The sequence below is a fragment of the Ammospiza nelsoni genome, unplaced genomic scaffold (genome assembly GCF_027579445.1).
Source record: "Ammospiza nelsoni isolate bAmmNel1 unplaced genomic scaffold, bAmmNel1.pri scaffold_55, whole genome shotgun sequence".
Taxonomy (NCBI): Eukaryota; Metazoa; Chordata; class Aves; order Passeriformes; family Passerellidae; genus Ammospiza; species Ammospiza nelsoni.
Genome location: NW_026683193.1, coordinates 1,391,696 through 1,407,027, shown reverse-complemented (window position 1 = coordinate 1,407,027; position 15,332 = coordinate 1,391,696). Strand labels below are relative to the sequence as shown.

Below are 15,332 nucleotides of genomic sequence, written 5' to 3'. Positions count from 1 at the left end.
TGCTTATCCTTATCCTTATCCATATGTTTATCCTTATGTTTATCCTTATGCCTATGCTTATCCTTATCCTTATGCCTATGCTTATCCTTATCCTTATCCTTATCCTTATCCTTATCCTTATCCTTATCCTTATCCTTATCCTTATCCTTATTCTTATCCTAATCCTTAATCTTATCCTAATCCTAGTCCTAACCTACAATCCTACTCTAAACCTGTTAAGGAATAAATAAATGGTCCTGATGTGATTGTCACATTTTTGTCTCCTTCCTCTTCACTGCAACAATCAGTGGCACCAGGCTGGACGCAGGCTCAGCATATCTTACAAATGGATGCTGCCCAAAGGGAAAAAAACCAAATCAACAAAATACAATGAACCATGACTTTCCAAGCTCAGTGCTTCACAGGATTGCTCCTGCCCCTAGAAGGATGCAGGAAGAGGAACAATGGGACCGTCTACACCTCCATCTTTATGTGCAGGATTTTGCCATCACAGGCAAACCTGGCCCAGAATCTCACTCACCCATTGATACAGGTGTCTTCATCTTGCTGAGATTTTAGCCCTGCCAGTGCTCTAGAAATGGTGCTTTCTGTCCTTGGAGTTTCTTCTTTTCAGGAAACTCCAAAGCCTCTCATTGGTCCCTCTCTTTGTAAGACAGGCACTGTGCTGATTTCCGCAGGGAGACAGAGCAGTGTCTACCTTTCCATGCCCTGCCCCTTGTGTGCTGGTCGGCACCTTCCTTCCCAGCAGGGCCAGCCCAGGGGCACTGGGCCCTGCAGTTCCCACTCTGCCACACAACCTGGCAGCAACCCTGGCACAGTTCCCGTCTGCTTGAGGGTGCCAGGCAGCAGATGGGGCTGGGACAAGTCCCTCCTGGCTGTCTCTGTTTGTGGCAGAAACCTCTAAGGGTGGGCTGGGGGGCACAAACCAGGGCCCCTCAGAGGCTCAGAGTGAACCCCCACAGCCCCTCCTGCCCACAGCCAAATCTCTGACTGCTCAGCTGGGACTGGCTTCCTTGGGTTCCTGCACCTCCATTTCATGTCTCTGTACCCTGCATTGCTCTACTTCAATTCTTTTGACATTAGGTAAAACTGAACACAGCACCAAATTAAAAAACTAAGAGCGTGACAGAAACAGAAAACAGAGCACCTCTCCTCTCAGGAAATGTAGAGAGAGGTGGAGTTATTCAGCTTTGTGAAGAACAGGCCCCAGGGAGACTTTATTGCCACTTTCCAAGACTTCAGAGTGGCTTTGAAGAACGTGGGGGACATCTTTTTTAACTAGGCCAATTACAATAGGATGTGGGTGAATATTTTTAAACAAAATGGGGATCAAGTCAGAGTAGGTCTAAGGAAGAACTTGTTTACTCGGAGCATGGTGCCACCCTGGCACAGGTTGCCCCAAGAGCTTGTAGGTGCCCCGTCCCTGCAACCATTTCAAGTCAGGTGGGAAAGGGCTCTGAGCTACCTGATCTCTTTCAAGATGTCCCTGCTCATTGCAGGACACTTGCACCAGAGGACCTTTAGAGGGCCCTGCCAGCCCAGCCCAGTCTAGGATTCCTCACCATTTTCATTTGAAGAGCCCCAAGAGTGGAAGTGAGGAAGAAGAGGGCTCATCTGATGTCTTGGACTTGAGTGGAGGAGGAGCCCATCCCTCAGAGCCTGTTTCACCTGCAGCCCCTTCACATTTTACCTGCAGGAGCTCCTTGGCAGACCAGCGCTGCTCCTCATCTCTCTGCAGGCAGCAGCTCAGGAAGTCACGCAGCAAAGCTGAGAGGAGCTTGGGATGCTGCAGTTTTGGGGTCCCTACTTTGGCTATCAGGCGTCGAGCCTGGAGAAAAAAACCCATGAGGCTCCACCTGCTGCTTTCACATCTCTAAGGCTCTCCCAGATCCCTTTGTTTAGCCTCTGTTCCTCAGTGGCAGTTACTGCCCTGACAGAGACCCAGAGATGACTTTCCTTTCCCAACCAAAAATCCAAACCCTGATGCGGCCACAGCTTTTCCACCATCCCACAGATCTTGCCTTGGCAGCTGATTTCATTGACTGACCTAGTTAGTGGGAACTACATCAGCGAAAGCATGTTTACTTCTCTGAGGATTCATACCAGTTTTAGAGGCTTTATGGAAGAGGGACTGTGCTATACTAACTAATTTCAAGGGTTAGTTCATGAAAGGCATCTCTGCACTGCTTGTTGGTCCTTTAAGCACACGTGCCTTAGAACAAAACTCATCAAGCTTTTTGTGCTGTTCTTGAAAACAATGGGAATTGGAAGAAAAGAAAGAAAATCCATCAGGTAATCCCCAGGTAAGGAAATAAAGATTTACAAACTCATCTTCAACACAGCCACATTAAGATGCCTGCTGTGGTGTATTGGGATGGAAATGCTTGCTTGGGCACACAGGTGCCACCTGCAGCTCTGTCTCTCAGCAGTCTGAAAATTGCAGCTTCCCATTTTGCAGCAAAAGACAAAATTGTCATGGTCAGAAGAAGGAGAGGTGCCATCCCTATGGTCACCCTCTGCTCATTTGGCTACTCAAGTCAATGCATTAGTGGTAGGCCCATCTCAGAAAGTGCCAGGAAACAAACGGGAGGTTTTGGCAGGCTCTCCACATCACCAGGCTCTGGCTTGGTGACACAGAGAACGTGCCTTGGGCTGTGAAAAAACATGGTCACTAAATGCAGTACAGCAGCACTGCACAAGAAGCAGAAGAGACTCAGTGGCCTTTACACACTCATGCCCAGGTTGCAGGCATGTTTCCCAGTGAGAAGAAACTGCACACTGGGTTAGGTTCCCCTCTAAAGACTACAGTTTTAGAAACTTTGTTGGGTTTGGGTTTCCTTCCTTCATTTATGGAAAGATAACAGAAGTTCTAAGATGCTTGTTTCCTTTTTCTGGGGCCATCTCCACAGACAAAAGAACTGGAACCACTTATAACCCAAAGGAAAGTGTTTCCTGAGAATGGAGTTTGTTTGCATGTGGTAAGGCTTGAGTTCGACCACTGATGTATCCAAATCTACAGCAGATGCTGATGTGTTGCAGGGACATTTTTAGAGGGGACCTTGGTGGAAGTAGTTCCAGCAGATGGCAATGGGATTTTGTCCAATGGCATGCAGGGAATGGGAGAGGTGAGAAAGACAGTGGGATCGGTGAGTATTTGCTGCTTACCGAGGCATGACTTTGGTCCCAGTAAGGAGGTTCTTTTTCTAACATTTCAATCCCCACAATTCCAAAAGACCATATGTCCACTTTGGGGCCATATGGTTGACCTGTCGCCACTTCAGGCGCCATCCACCAAGGAGTCCCGGCTACCAAGCACGGTCTGCTCTGCTCAGAGTTGAGCTGAGTAGAGAGGCCAAAATCAGCTGAGGAGAAAGAAAAATACTGGTTTTATTTTAATTCTGTGCAATTAGGAAAAGCAAGCAAAAGAATTCCCCAGTAGAGGTTTGAAAATGTGCTGTTGAATCTCCTGGCAATGGCAACTTAAAAAATCCCCCGATTTTTTACACTGCCTCCAGCAGTGGCTTTTGTTCTTTGGAAACTTTAGACTTGTAGCTCCCTCCCTCTTCCTGGACACACACAGGATAACACTACTCTTGACTTCTTGTTCCTTGTCCTATCTCTGTGCACATGGCAACTGTGCCCTCAGCTCACAGTGGGTGTCCCTGCGCTGCCACCAGCACCATTTTTGGGGAGCTGGCTGTCACTCCAAGCAGCCCCACACCCACATCCCTGGAACGCTGCACCTGACCAAGAATCTACTGACTCAGCTTGACAGAGCCATCGGTTCTGAGAAGGATGTTGTCACTCTTCACATCTCGATGGATCACATTGTTTGAATGAAGAAAATCCAGTCCTTGCAGGCACTGCGAGAGGAAAGAGAAAGAGGAGGGCAAAAATGAGTGATGTGATTTCATCACACGAGAAAGAAACAAAGAATCTAAAAGATTCCCGCTCCAGGGGAATGGGGAGTAATGGCAGAACACAGTGCCACTGAGAGGAAGAGCTTGCTGCTCCAACACTTGCCGAGCAGGACCTTTCTGAGGAAAGGCATGTCAGCTTTGGAAAGAGCAACAGCACCTGCTCTTTTAGACTTTCCCCTGCAAACCAGCCAGGATGACTCCTGCTGCAGTGGATGTGCTCAGAAGCAAAGAGCATTTTGGCTGCACTTCTATCCTTCTTAGCTAAGGACTGAGAGAATCGAGTCTAACTTTTTTCTTTGCTGTTTGTTTCAAATCCTGCCACCAGCACCTTTGCTTTAACAGGCAAGGAATGCAGTGAGGACAGAAAAAAGTTTAGCGAGGCAAGATGGGGAACAGCAAATACAAGAGGCGGAGCGAGAGTACAACAGTAGGAGATAAGAGTACTGGCACTGAGTACAGTGAGTGCAGGGCCACTGGCAGGCCTTTCACTTGAGATGCTTTTACTTGCCCATAGCATACCAGCCACACAGAAACAAAGCTTGGCACATGAAATCACTCCTGTTCTGAGCCCCTGTTCCCAGACAATCCTGCCCAAGGCCTCAGAAGCACAGATGGGATTGCTGACCTCCCGACTGATGGCTGCAATGTGGTCTTCAGACAGGAAGGTCTTGCGGATGACATCACTCAGGGTGCCTCCATCCATGTACTCCATTACCAGCCAGAGTTCCTCACCCAGAAGGTAGCTGAAAGAAGGAAACAAGGCCGGGGAAATAAACATGCATGGCTACCTTGATGTTTTGCTTCCGAGTTTCTTGTTTCCAGGTGCCTTTGTGACTAGGACAGAATCAAAGGAATAGACAATCTGCAGTCTGTGCAGTCTGGAGGAGAAAGGCACAGCAGTGAAAAAGGAGATGTCTTAGAGATGTCTTAGATGGCCAGCAGGTGAAAAATGCAGTTTAGTAACAGCCCAGGTAAAAACCTGTCAGGCATGGTGGTTCTGGAAATAAGCACCAAGTCTTCCTGGCATGCCCAGCAATGACAAAGAGGGGCAACGATCTAAGAGAAATCCACTTTAGGATGGTTCATCAGCATTTAAGAAACTTTAAAAAATCAATCCCGAAAAAATGTGGAGGCAATGTACTCTGAGGGTGTTGACTTAGTAAGATACAGCTGACCCAGGTTTCAATAATTTTGGAATAATTTTCAAACGACAAGTGGCAGGGAAAACTCATGCAGACAAGATGCACTCTCCTCACATCCATTGGAGATGAGTAAAGAAATATGAATAAATAAAAATTAACAGGTCTACTTTCTGCCACTGACCAAAGTGGATTTTTAACCTCTCATGTTTGCTGTATGTAAATGCCCCTTGATGGGATAAGACCATGACCTCTCACCTGTCTAAATAATTCACAACACTGGGACTCCTACACTTCTTCATGATCATGATTTCATTAACAGTTAGTTCCTTCGTTCTCAGTCCTTGAAGATGTATTTTCTTTATGGCCACCTAAAATGACATTAAAAATCAGTAACTCGAGAAGTTGGTGGCACGAGACGACAACGCACATGGAGCAAGTGATTTTGCAATGACACAGCTGAGCTGTGCCAAACTGCCTTGTGATTAGGCACTGCAGTAATTAGGAACTGACATTCCAACAGCCCATTTCTCTGCTCCCTTGGGGGACAGTTACAGGACATGTGGGGCCACTGACGTTTTGCCTTGTCCACTTGGTAACAGTGGTGTCTCAGCTATCACCCACAAACCTCTGACCACACTCTCTGCTGCTTTGTTTGGGATTCAGAAGAAGTAATCCATGCCCTAATACTCTGTGCATACATCTTGGGCTATGGGCATGGCTTAGGGCTTTTAGGGACACCTTGCAGATCTCTCCCTACGTGCAGTTCCCAAGTGCAGCACTGCAGGTGGCTAAGGAACTACCAGTAGCTTTCAGATGGATTTGCTGACAGTCAGAAATAAGAATTCAGGACTCTGAAGCTGTAGCCCCAAAGAGCAGTGAGGTGCTCTAAGGCACCACCTTTGTTTTAGCAATGGAGAGTGAGTGAGCACGTCCTTCTCTGAAAAGAGCCGCTGCCTCCGTGCCTTCCTTCTGGCAGCTGAGGAGGACAAAGTCCCAAATGTATTGTGCAGGCTGGCACCAGTCTGTGCTTCTTGAGCCTTTTCAGCACAGCTCTGCCCAGGGCTCCAGCCACAGCTCACACCAGAGGGGAAAGCCCTCATGTGCAGCAGAGTCTGTGGGGCTTGTTGACATTTACCTCTCCTCCTGTGGCATTGTTGAGTGCTCTGACCACTTGTCCAAAACCCCTAGAAACAAAACAGAAGCAGAGAACGGAGAAGCTGTTTAGCTCCTAGAGTGAAAGCCAGCCCACACAGGAGATGTCTGCTGGAAGTGTCAAAAACCTGCGGGAGGCAGGAGGGCTCTGTCATAGGCAGATGATGCATTTTCCTCTCAAGTGCATGGGCACTGGGCCTGTTTCTGAAGCACTGGGATTCAACTTCTAAAGGGAGTTTAGTCATTCCTCTTGGGTTTCACTTTCTAAACTGTGTGGTTCCTATCCTGACCACAGAGTATTTCCTTCTGCAAAGCAGGGGAAAGAAATGTTCTTGGGAACTGTTATCTCACACAGCTTTGATAGTGGCTAGGTTGCTCTTTCAGGCAAGCAAGTTTCTTCTTCTCTCATTAATGGGGCAGTATGATTTGGAGACATACAAAAATGCTAAGGAAATTAACACAGAGCTGTCCCACACTTGAGACACAAGGAGATCTTCCACGTCCTGTTCCTTGATGCAGGCAAGACCTTGGCAGCACGGAGATGTCTCTGACAATGCCTTCTGAGCACACTCACAAATTCTGAGCAGCACTGAGAGATGGGGTCATCTTATCCCCAGTGTGTGAACATGTTTGCAGCTGGCCTGACTTCACACTGGATAGACATTCCACCAGAAAAACACCTGGGCCATGGCTGTGCAGGAGTAACTGTGGTTGGACTCACCCGCTGCCAATGTGTTCCATTTCGGTGTATATCCTAAAGGGATTTTCCTGGTTCACCATTCTCTCTGAGGGAAACAAAATGCGGGATGGTGACTTTAAAGCAGAGATCCCAGCTTCCAGGAGATACAAAAGGCAGCCCCACTGTCTGGGGCTCTGAGCCCTTTGTGGTCAGCTGGGTAACAACAACCACAACCACAACAGCAACAGGACAGGCAGCCCTGCAGTGCAGATGGCTGGCACAGAGACTGATTTTGTACAGTCCTTTGAAGAGTTCTCTTGACAGGAAACAAAGCATGGGGAGATGCATTCCCAGGAGAGAAGGATATCTTCCCCACCCTTTCAGCAGTTGGCCAAAGGAATTTATTTCCATTTGTAAACCAGAGCAGCTCATGCTGTAACTGATCCCAAAGGGGCTTTCAGCATCAGGAGCCTGACCTGTTTATGAGCAGGCTGAGCTCAAAGATGCCCCTCTCCCAGCTAAGGAAGGCTGCAGCCTCTGCAGTCCCTCCAGCCCTCAGGGGCAGGGCAGCTAGCACATCAAGGCTGGCAAAGCCCAAGCATGAGCACTGGCAAGCAGTGGGAAGAAGCCACAGCAAGCCTGAGCCTCTTACAAGCTGTTGCCCCCATTGAGGACACGACAGGATGGGCTTTGAGATCAGCCACACCGAGGGGTGGAACAGTGCCCTTTTTGTCCCAACAGGTGATGGCAGACACAGAATCCACTGGGCTCTGGTCTCAGCCCCACCAGGTCTTATCTGAGAGCACAGCACTGGCAGCTGTTACAGGCAAGAAGCAGATTCATTGGGTTGTGCTGCAGAATCACAAAGGACTTGATGTGTTTTCCTGGAGACTGATCTGAGCAGGGCTTGGGCCAATGGGTAGGATTCTAACAGTCATGGGAAAGAGTGGGAATCGGGTATGGAAAAGTGCCATGGATCTGAGGAATATACCATGGCTGGGCTGGAGGCTCTCTCCTGAGAAATGCCTGTAGTACAGTTTTATCTGATCATGCCACTTGGATGCGTCTCTTGGACTCATCTTGATAAGCATAAAACTAGAAGATTAAATAAAGGTTGCTACAAAAGTATCGCTTTTTTCTTTGGGGGCACATGGAAAACATCTCTTGCTCTCTATTTGTCCTGTAACCTGTTGTCCTTCCAAAATAGTTCTTATTGACAAAAAGATAGCATTCTTGTCAAAATAAACTGCAGATGTAGTAGTGGTAACAGTAGCAGTCATAAAAATGCCATCAGTAAGACATGGGGCAGAAGGGTGCTTTCAGGATGGAGAAAAACCAACTCCACTAAAAAAGCCCCACAAACCATAAACCGAAAAAACCCAAAACACAAAAAAAACCCGCCACAGAAAAAAAAAAAAGGCCTCCACAAAAAATAAACAACACAAAAACATGGCCCCACTCCCAAAAAAAAAAGTCCCCAACCAAAAAGACAAAACTCCAAAACCAGTCCATTTCTGTGAAGTTTTTTGCTCTGATTACTGGTTCGAAGTCAGGAGTCTAAGGAGAATTTAGGAAAGTAAAAATTCTGTTCAGTTTGGCACTAGCACACAAGACTTGTCTAGATCATTTGCAAGGTCACAGCCTTCTGTTGATCCCAGAACATCCCCTGCTTCAACCTTTAGCAGAGAGAGAAGCTCAGGCAAACCCAAGCCAGTCCAAGGTGCCCTCAGAGGCAGCAGGAACACCCAGAGCTCTCTCTCGCTACCTCGGAGCACAGCACTTCCTCTGGGGAGTCCTAAATGGCCCTGTGACACCAAACTCAGGAGGAGCATTTGGTAAAGCTCTGCTGACACCTGCCCACAACACACTGTCCCTCAGACAAGAAACACCCCAGACGTACCCAGCATCTCCAGGTGCTTCTTCTCAGTCTCCTCTTTCAGGGAGATGAAGTAACTGCCCGAGCTTGAGCTCCGAGCTTCGACAGAAAGGCTTCCTTGGGATGATGCTGCTGCGGCAGCAGGATCAGAGCCCATGATGTGCTGGACCTGGAGCACTTCTGGTGGGCACTGTTCCTGTGCCTCACTCCAAACTTGGGGCCCTTCATTGCCAGACATTGGCTGGAATTCTTTGCAGGCTGCCCGGTGAGATGTCAACACTCGCACCTCAAGTCAAACAGAACAAAGCAGTCAGACACTACAGCCTGTTCCTTTAAGCCAGGAGTCGTTGACTGTGAGGAAAGGCAAAGAAGAGATTGACAAGGGATACAGACAGCTTGTTTCAGTCCTCCATGTGGGTCACCACGTTCCACTGTACAAACACTTGAAGGAACAAGGACAGCAGGAATAGGCCAGAAGAACAGAGCAGCAGTGGAGATTGAGCACACCAGGAAATGTCCTTCAGAATGACTGTGATACACACTAGAGCAAGATGGCACTCAGAGGCATGGCCCCACTCCCTGCTGCTCTGAGTGGAAAGGCAAGAAGGGCAGAAACCACCAGTTTGGTGACTGCAGTGACTGCATCCCACTTTCACTCATTCTAGAGCCTGAGGGAGGCGATTAAGTTTCTCTCTGACAATTTTCATTTCTTCCTCCAGCCTCTTCTCCCTTGCCCTGTTGCTAGCCTCAGAGTCCTGCAGCTCTGCCTGCACGTGTCCTTTGATAGACTGTAAAGGAGAAGGGAAAGGACACTTCATGAGTGGAGTGGCTGCCACTCTTTCACTCACCTGGTTTTGTTGATGGCTCCTGTGCTGATGGAGATTCTCCTCTTGAATTCTTCCCATGTCTTCCCTGTTCTTTCTCTTCACATCCATGATGGCACTCTGAGCTTCGGGCAGCTCTGCTTGTGGCTCTGCCTTGATCTTCTGTGCACACAAATGCAGAGCAAGTGACTGGGAGCTGCCATCAAGCTCAGCTTTTTCCTCTTGCAGCCTCAAAATCACATTTATTCAGCCACTTCTTTCTGCTTCCCTCCCCACATCTGCTTCCATTGCAAACCTCCTGTCCCAGGGCTGATCTCTGCAAATTCCAAGGCCCTGTGCTTTCAGTGCCTGTGGGACTCCTGGCCTCCCCAGTCCCAAGAGCTCTGGTTTATGCCCCTCTTCCTGCCCTTCCCTCTGTCTCCTGGCCAGTCAGGCTCACCTGGCCATTCTCCTGTGGCTCTTCCACCTGCTGCCTGAGCTGCTCTTCCTGCTCTCGGGCTGGGAACAGCTCTCCCTGAGTCTGGCATGGCATCTCTGATGAAGCACTCTGCTCCTGCTCTTTCTCTAGAAGCACCTGAACAGAAAGCAAGAGAAGATGGGTTTCAACTTCCCACATGACCTTTGTGGGTCAAGACTCAAAGACTGCTGGGCTCACACGTTCCAAAAGCACTGTGCTGCTGCTCTGCTGGGTCATTCTCTGCCCGAGAGGAGGCACAGATTCCAAAGTGACCCTGGCCTTATAATCAGGGGCCATCTGGGATTGAAGCTTAAACAGCCTCTCAGGCAGCTGACAGGGAAGGTGAGGCATTTCTCAAGGGTCTGGTGAGGGCCTCCCTCTGCTTCTGCCATGTCCTGTTTGTCTTTCAGTAGTGACTGACACCCCACCATGTCCCACAGCTCCATCCTGGCTCTGCAGGTGGCATCCTGGGTGAGCTCAGCCCTTGTGAGAGACACTCCTGGAGTTCATGTTCTCTTCAGGCCTGCACCAGCATTTCTGCCTTTCTGACATCCACTCTCTTGCTAGAAAACCTGGTCATTCAGGAGATGAGGATGCATGCAAAGATCTCTGATGGAGGTCACAGAGCCTCTATGGCCACCTGAGTACATGGAGGAAGACCAAAGTGTTTCTTCTCCCTCTTTTGTCAACTGAGAATTCTGACCAGCAGAAAAAGACACTCTCCTAAGGTCCCATGAACGAATGCACTTACAGCCCTGAGGAAGCCAGTGAAGGAAACCATGTGTCATGTAATGCATGGCATGTATGACCAGAGTCACCAAACACCACCTAAACATGGAATTGTTGCACCTCTCTAGGACAGGCAGAAATTGAAAGAATTAATAGGAGACATCAGGACACAAAAAGCCTAAGGAGGAAAACAATTCTGAATGGAAAAACCATCATATCTGGAGGGGGAAACATCTCTGCCTGCTCAGAATTGGTCGAGGGAACATGTCTCTAATCCTCTCCAGAAGGGATGCTTTTGGTGATCTTTGCATCCCCAACTGCCTTGGGCCAGAGCCAGGAAGATTCAGTTATGTAAATGTTACATAGATAGATAGGTAGGAAGATAGACAGATAGATCTCACTACTATAATCTCCAGTTACTGCCCTCTCTGTTGCTGCACACATCAAACCTGGTAGCCAGTGTGCCGATCAGCAGCAATCCTGAAATTGTTCTCCTGTTCCTCAAAAAAGCACATTCTTGGGGAATGTGGAGATTGTAGGTCCTTATGGAAAGGAGTCAGACCCAGAGCATTGCAGTGGGAACTGCACTCTTTGTGCATCTGTGCTCGGGCAAGTTCTCTTGGACTCAACCACACTGACAGTGCTAAAGTGGCTGGAATAGAAATGCAGCTCAGCCCCTTCCAGTTTCTGTGATCTCTAAGGAGCAGATGGAATGCAAGGATATTGACCTCCTGCTAAATTTCCAAACACGTCACACAGTGATTCTCAGGGCTGTTGAAAAACAGAGACAGTGTTAAACCCAAAGTGATCTTTAAGGCCATGCATGAAGGCTTGGAAACACAAATGCTCCATCTGCATCAAGGTAAAAAAAGGGTGCGAAATGCCTTCCAGAGCCTGATAAGGGCAGAAAAGAGGGCGCAGCAGCATCCTTGCTTGCTGGAAAAAGAGAAAATGAACAGGGCTTTTCCTCCTAGGAAACCCACAAACCACAAGATGGAAGTGTCAACCACTCCATATCTTAAGCCCTTGGATGCAGGGATGGCAAGTTTGGCACTGAAACAGCCCTTGTGCTGAGCACTGTCCTGCAGGGATTGATGGAAGGTCTGCCTGGAGGTGCCTCAAGAGCCTCCCATTGTCCAGGCTGAAGCTCCCTCAGCACCTCCTCACTGGCCTTGTGCTCCACCCCCTTGCCCAGCTCCCCTGTCCTTCTGTGCACACGCTGCAGCCCCTCAATGACTCTCTGCTTCCCAGGGGCCCACAACTGCACACAGCACTCCAGCTGTGGCCGCGGTGCTGCCCAGCACAGGGCCATGCTCACTGCCCTGCTCCTGCTGCCCCACTGCTGCTGACACAGGCCACCATGCCCTTGGCCTTCTTGGCCCCCTGGCCACACGCTGACTCATCTGCAGCTACTCAAGGCCGGCAGCAACCCCGCGTCCTTTAGGCCCATGCAGCTCCGCAGCCACAAAGGTGCCCATTTCACCTCAGATACAGCAGGAACAACTGCAGGTTGGCCTTCCTGTTCTGAGCAACACAAGACAGCAGTCAAGGACTTGCAGCATCACCCCCACTCTTGGCTCCAATGCACTTGCCAAAGCTTCATTCTTCACCACTAAACAGATCAGCCGAAAGTTTCCCCATCTGGTGTTTGAACCTTCCCAAAAGCCAAAACACAGCTGGGCCAACAGTGTCTCTACAAGTGAAGAATGACTCAAGAAAACTGCAGAACACTCCCACAAGCCAAAGACACCTTTCCAAAAAGGGAAAAGAAGCAAACAAAGCCTTTTGACCTCCAGCACTACCATGTGTGCCCTTGGCCATGACATCGCAGAAGCCCAGAGATGGAGCTTCCCTGAACCAAGCAGACAGAAGCTCAGCTGAAGCCCCCAACTCTGCACTGCCCCAACAGGACAGGTCAAAGGCCAATTTCTCGCTGTCACTCCCTGCAGGAAATGGCTACGTCCTGCAGGATTCCGGTACTCAGCATTCTCGGCCAGACACAGCAAGTGCTGGCTGCTCAGAAACTTGCATCTCTGCCTTGCACTAAAGACAGCGCCCCCCACAACGGGCACTTACTCTCTTGAAATGATGAGCAGGCCGTGGTCTGACCATGGCTGGACAAAGGCAGTGGTCGTCTTTCTCATTATCCTTCTCTCTGGCTTCTTCTTCAATAGCAGAGAGAGCCAGGGGGAAGACGGCTCTTGCTTTCCTCACCTGTGGCAAGAGAGAATCATAAGGACACGACGTTACCTGATGCCTATAACCTTGTTTCTCCTCATACCCACCGCCACCTCTTCTAAGGAGAAATCATCAACTTTGTTAGCAATGGCATTCTAAGTCACTCCAACCAGATTAAAATGGGCACATTCAAAAAAACAGCACATGGCTATGACTTCGATATTCCTCCCTGGCTATTTGCAGGAAAATTTATCTCTGCAAAAGGCAGCTTTTGGTTCTTGAAAGCTCTGAAATGGAAAAGTAGGAAAGAGCCAGCAAGGTCTTTGCAACTGCTTAGCAGATATGGAAAAGTAAAAAGGGCTCAGAATCCCTTCCAGTGCCTATAAGGACAGGAAAGTTTTTGCGGAAGCATCCCTACTTGCTGGAAAAAGAGAAAATGAATAGGGCTTCTCCTCCTAGGAAACTCACAAACCACAAGATGGAAGTGGCACCCACTCCAGTGTCTAAAGCCCTTGGATGCCGTGATGGCATGTTTGGCACTGAAACAGCCCTTGTGCTGAGCACTGTCATGCAGGGATTGATGGAAGTCTGCCTGGAGGTGCCTCAAGAGCCTCCCATTGTCCAGGCTGAAGCTCCCTCAGCACCTCCTCACTGGCCTTGTGCTCCACCCCCTTGCCCAGCTCCCCTGTCCTTCTGTGCACACGCTGCAGCCCCTCAATGACTCTCTGCTTCCCAGGGGCCCACAGTGCACACAGCACTCCAGCTGTGGCCGCGGCGCTGCCCAGCACAGGGCCACGCTCACTGCCCTGCTCCTGCTGCCCCACTGCTGCTGACACAGGCCACCATGCCCTTGGCCTTCTTGGCCCCCTGGCCACACGCTGCCTCATCTTCAGCTACTCAAGGCCACCAGCCCTGCGTCCTTTTGGGCCACGCAGCTCCCCAGACACAATGGTGCCCATTTCACTTCAGATACAGCAGGCACCATTGCAAGATGGTCTACCTCTTCCGAGAAACACAAGACAGCAGGCAAGGACTTGCAGCTTAACCCACACTCATGGCTCCAAGGCACTTGCCGAAGCTGCGGACTACACCAAAATATGCCCCAACAGAAACTGGCCGCTTCTGCTTTTGGCCTGACAAGGAGGCGTCGCAACTCCGCACTTTGTTCCTTTTCCACATGGGACAAGAATGGGCCCCCACAGCTGCATGGACAACACAATCCTCCTTTGCAGCTTATCAAAAGCCAAAAGACAGTGTGCCCAAATTAGACTCTACCAGTGAAGAACTGCTCAAGGAAAGTGCAGACCACTTTCACAAGCCAAACACACCTTGCCAAAAAGGGAAAACAAACAAACCAAGCCCTGGCACCTCCAGCACCTCCTCCTTTGCTCTTGGCCATAGCACTGCAGAAGCCAAGCGATAGAGCTTCCCTGAGCCAAGCTGCCAGATGCTCTCCCAGAGGCACCAGCCCTTTGCGGCCTCAACATGACAGGTCAAAGGCCAAGTTGTGCGGTGGCTGCCTGGAGGAAATCCCTAGCTCCTGGCAGGACTCCAGCACCCCGCATCCTCAGCCTGCAACAGCAAAGTGCTGGCTGCTCCAAAACTTGCAGCTCTGCCTTGCACTAAAGACAGCACCACACACAACTGGCACTTACAGGTCTGGAATAGGGCGGTGAGAACAACGTTGGAGGGTTGTTGTCATCCACCTCATTTTGCTCCTCTTTGGCTTCTTCTCCAGGAGCAGCGGGAGCCAGGGGAGAGACGGCTCTTGCTTCTGTCATCTGTGGCAAGAGAGAAGCATGAGGGACAGCCCGGTACCTATCATGTAGAACCTCATTTCTTTTAACAGCTACCACCACATCTTCTAAGGAAAAAGTCGTAACATTTCATAGCGACAGAGGGGTTCTAAGTCACAGCCACCAAATTAAAAAGAGACAATTCAACAGCACTCTAGATGGATATGAAGTTGATTCTCCTGCCTGGCTGCTATCAGCAAGCAAGGTTATCTCAGAAAAACAGAGCTTTTAGTTCTTGAAAGCACTGAAATGGTAAACAAGGAAAGCAACAGCAATGCCTTTGCTACTGCTGCTGCAGATGTGGAAACCTAAAACTGGATCAGAATTCCATCCAGGGCAGGAAAAAGCAGAAAACGCTGTGCAGAAGCATCATTGCTTGCTGGATAAACAGGAAAATGAACAACCTATCTTGTGCTTGCAAACCTAGGAGCCAACAAACCACAAGATGGAAGTGTCACCCACTCCAGTGTCTAAAGCCCTTGGATGCAGTGATGGCATGTTTGGCACTGAAACAGCCCTTGTGCTGAGCACTGTCATGCAGGGATTGATGGAAGGTCTGCCTGGAGGTGCCTCAAGAGC

The 15,332-nt window shown here is 49.4% G+C and overlaps 1 protein-coding gene across 1 annotated transcript; it reads right to left on the bottom strand.

Annotated features, from left to right (window-relative positions):
• Window positions 1–248: 248 nt before the first annotated feature.
• LOC132087225 (serine/threonine-protein kinase PAK 3-like) lies at window positions 249–8,926 on the bottom strand. Its single transcript, XM_059493234.1, has 9 exons — window positions 8,794–8,926; window positions 6,936–6,999; window positions 6,198–6,246; window positions 5,318–5,430; window positions 4,546–4,663; window positions 3,764–3,863; window positions 3,166–3,362; window positions 1,691–1,828; window positions 249–332 (listed from the first exon to the last, which is right to left on the bottom strand). Exons 1-9 carry the CDS (start codon window positions 8,924–8,926, stop codon window positions 249–251), a joined length of 996 nt encoding a protein of 331 aa, XP_059349217.1.
• Window positions 8,927–15,332: the final 6,406 nt, after the last annotated feature.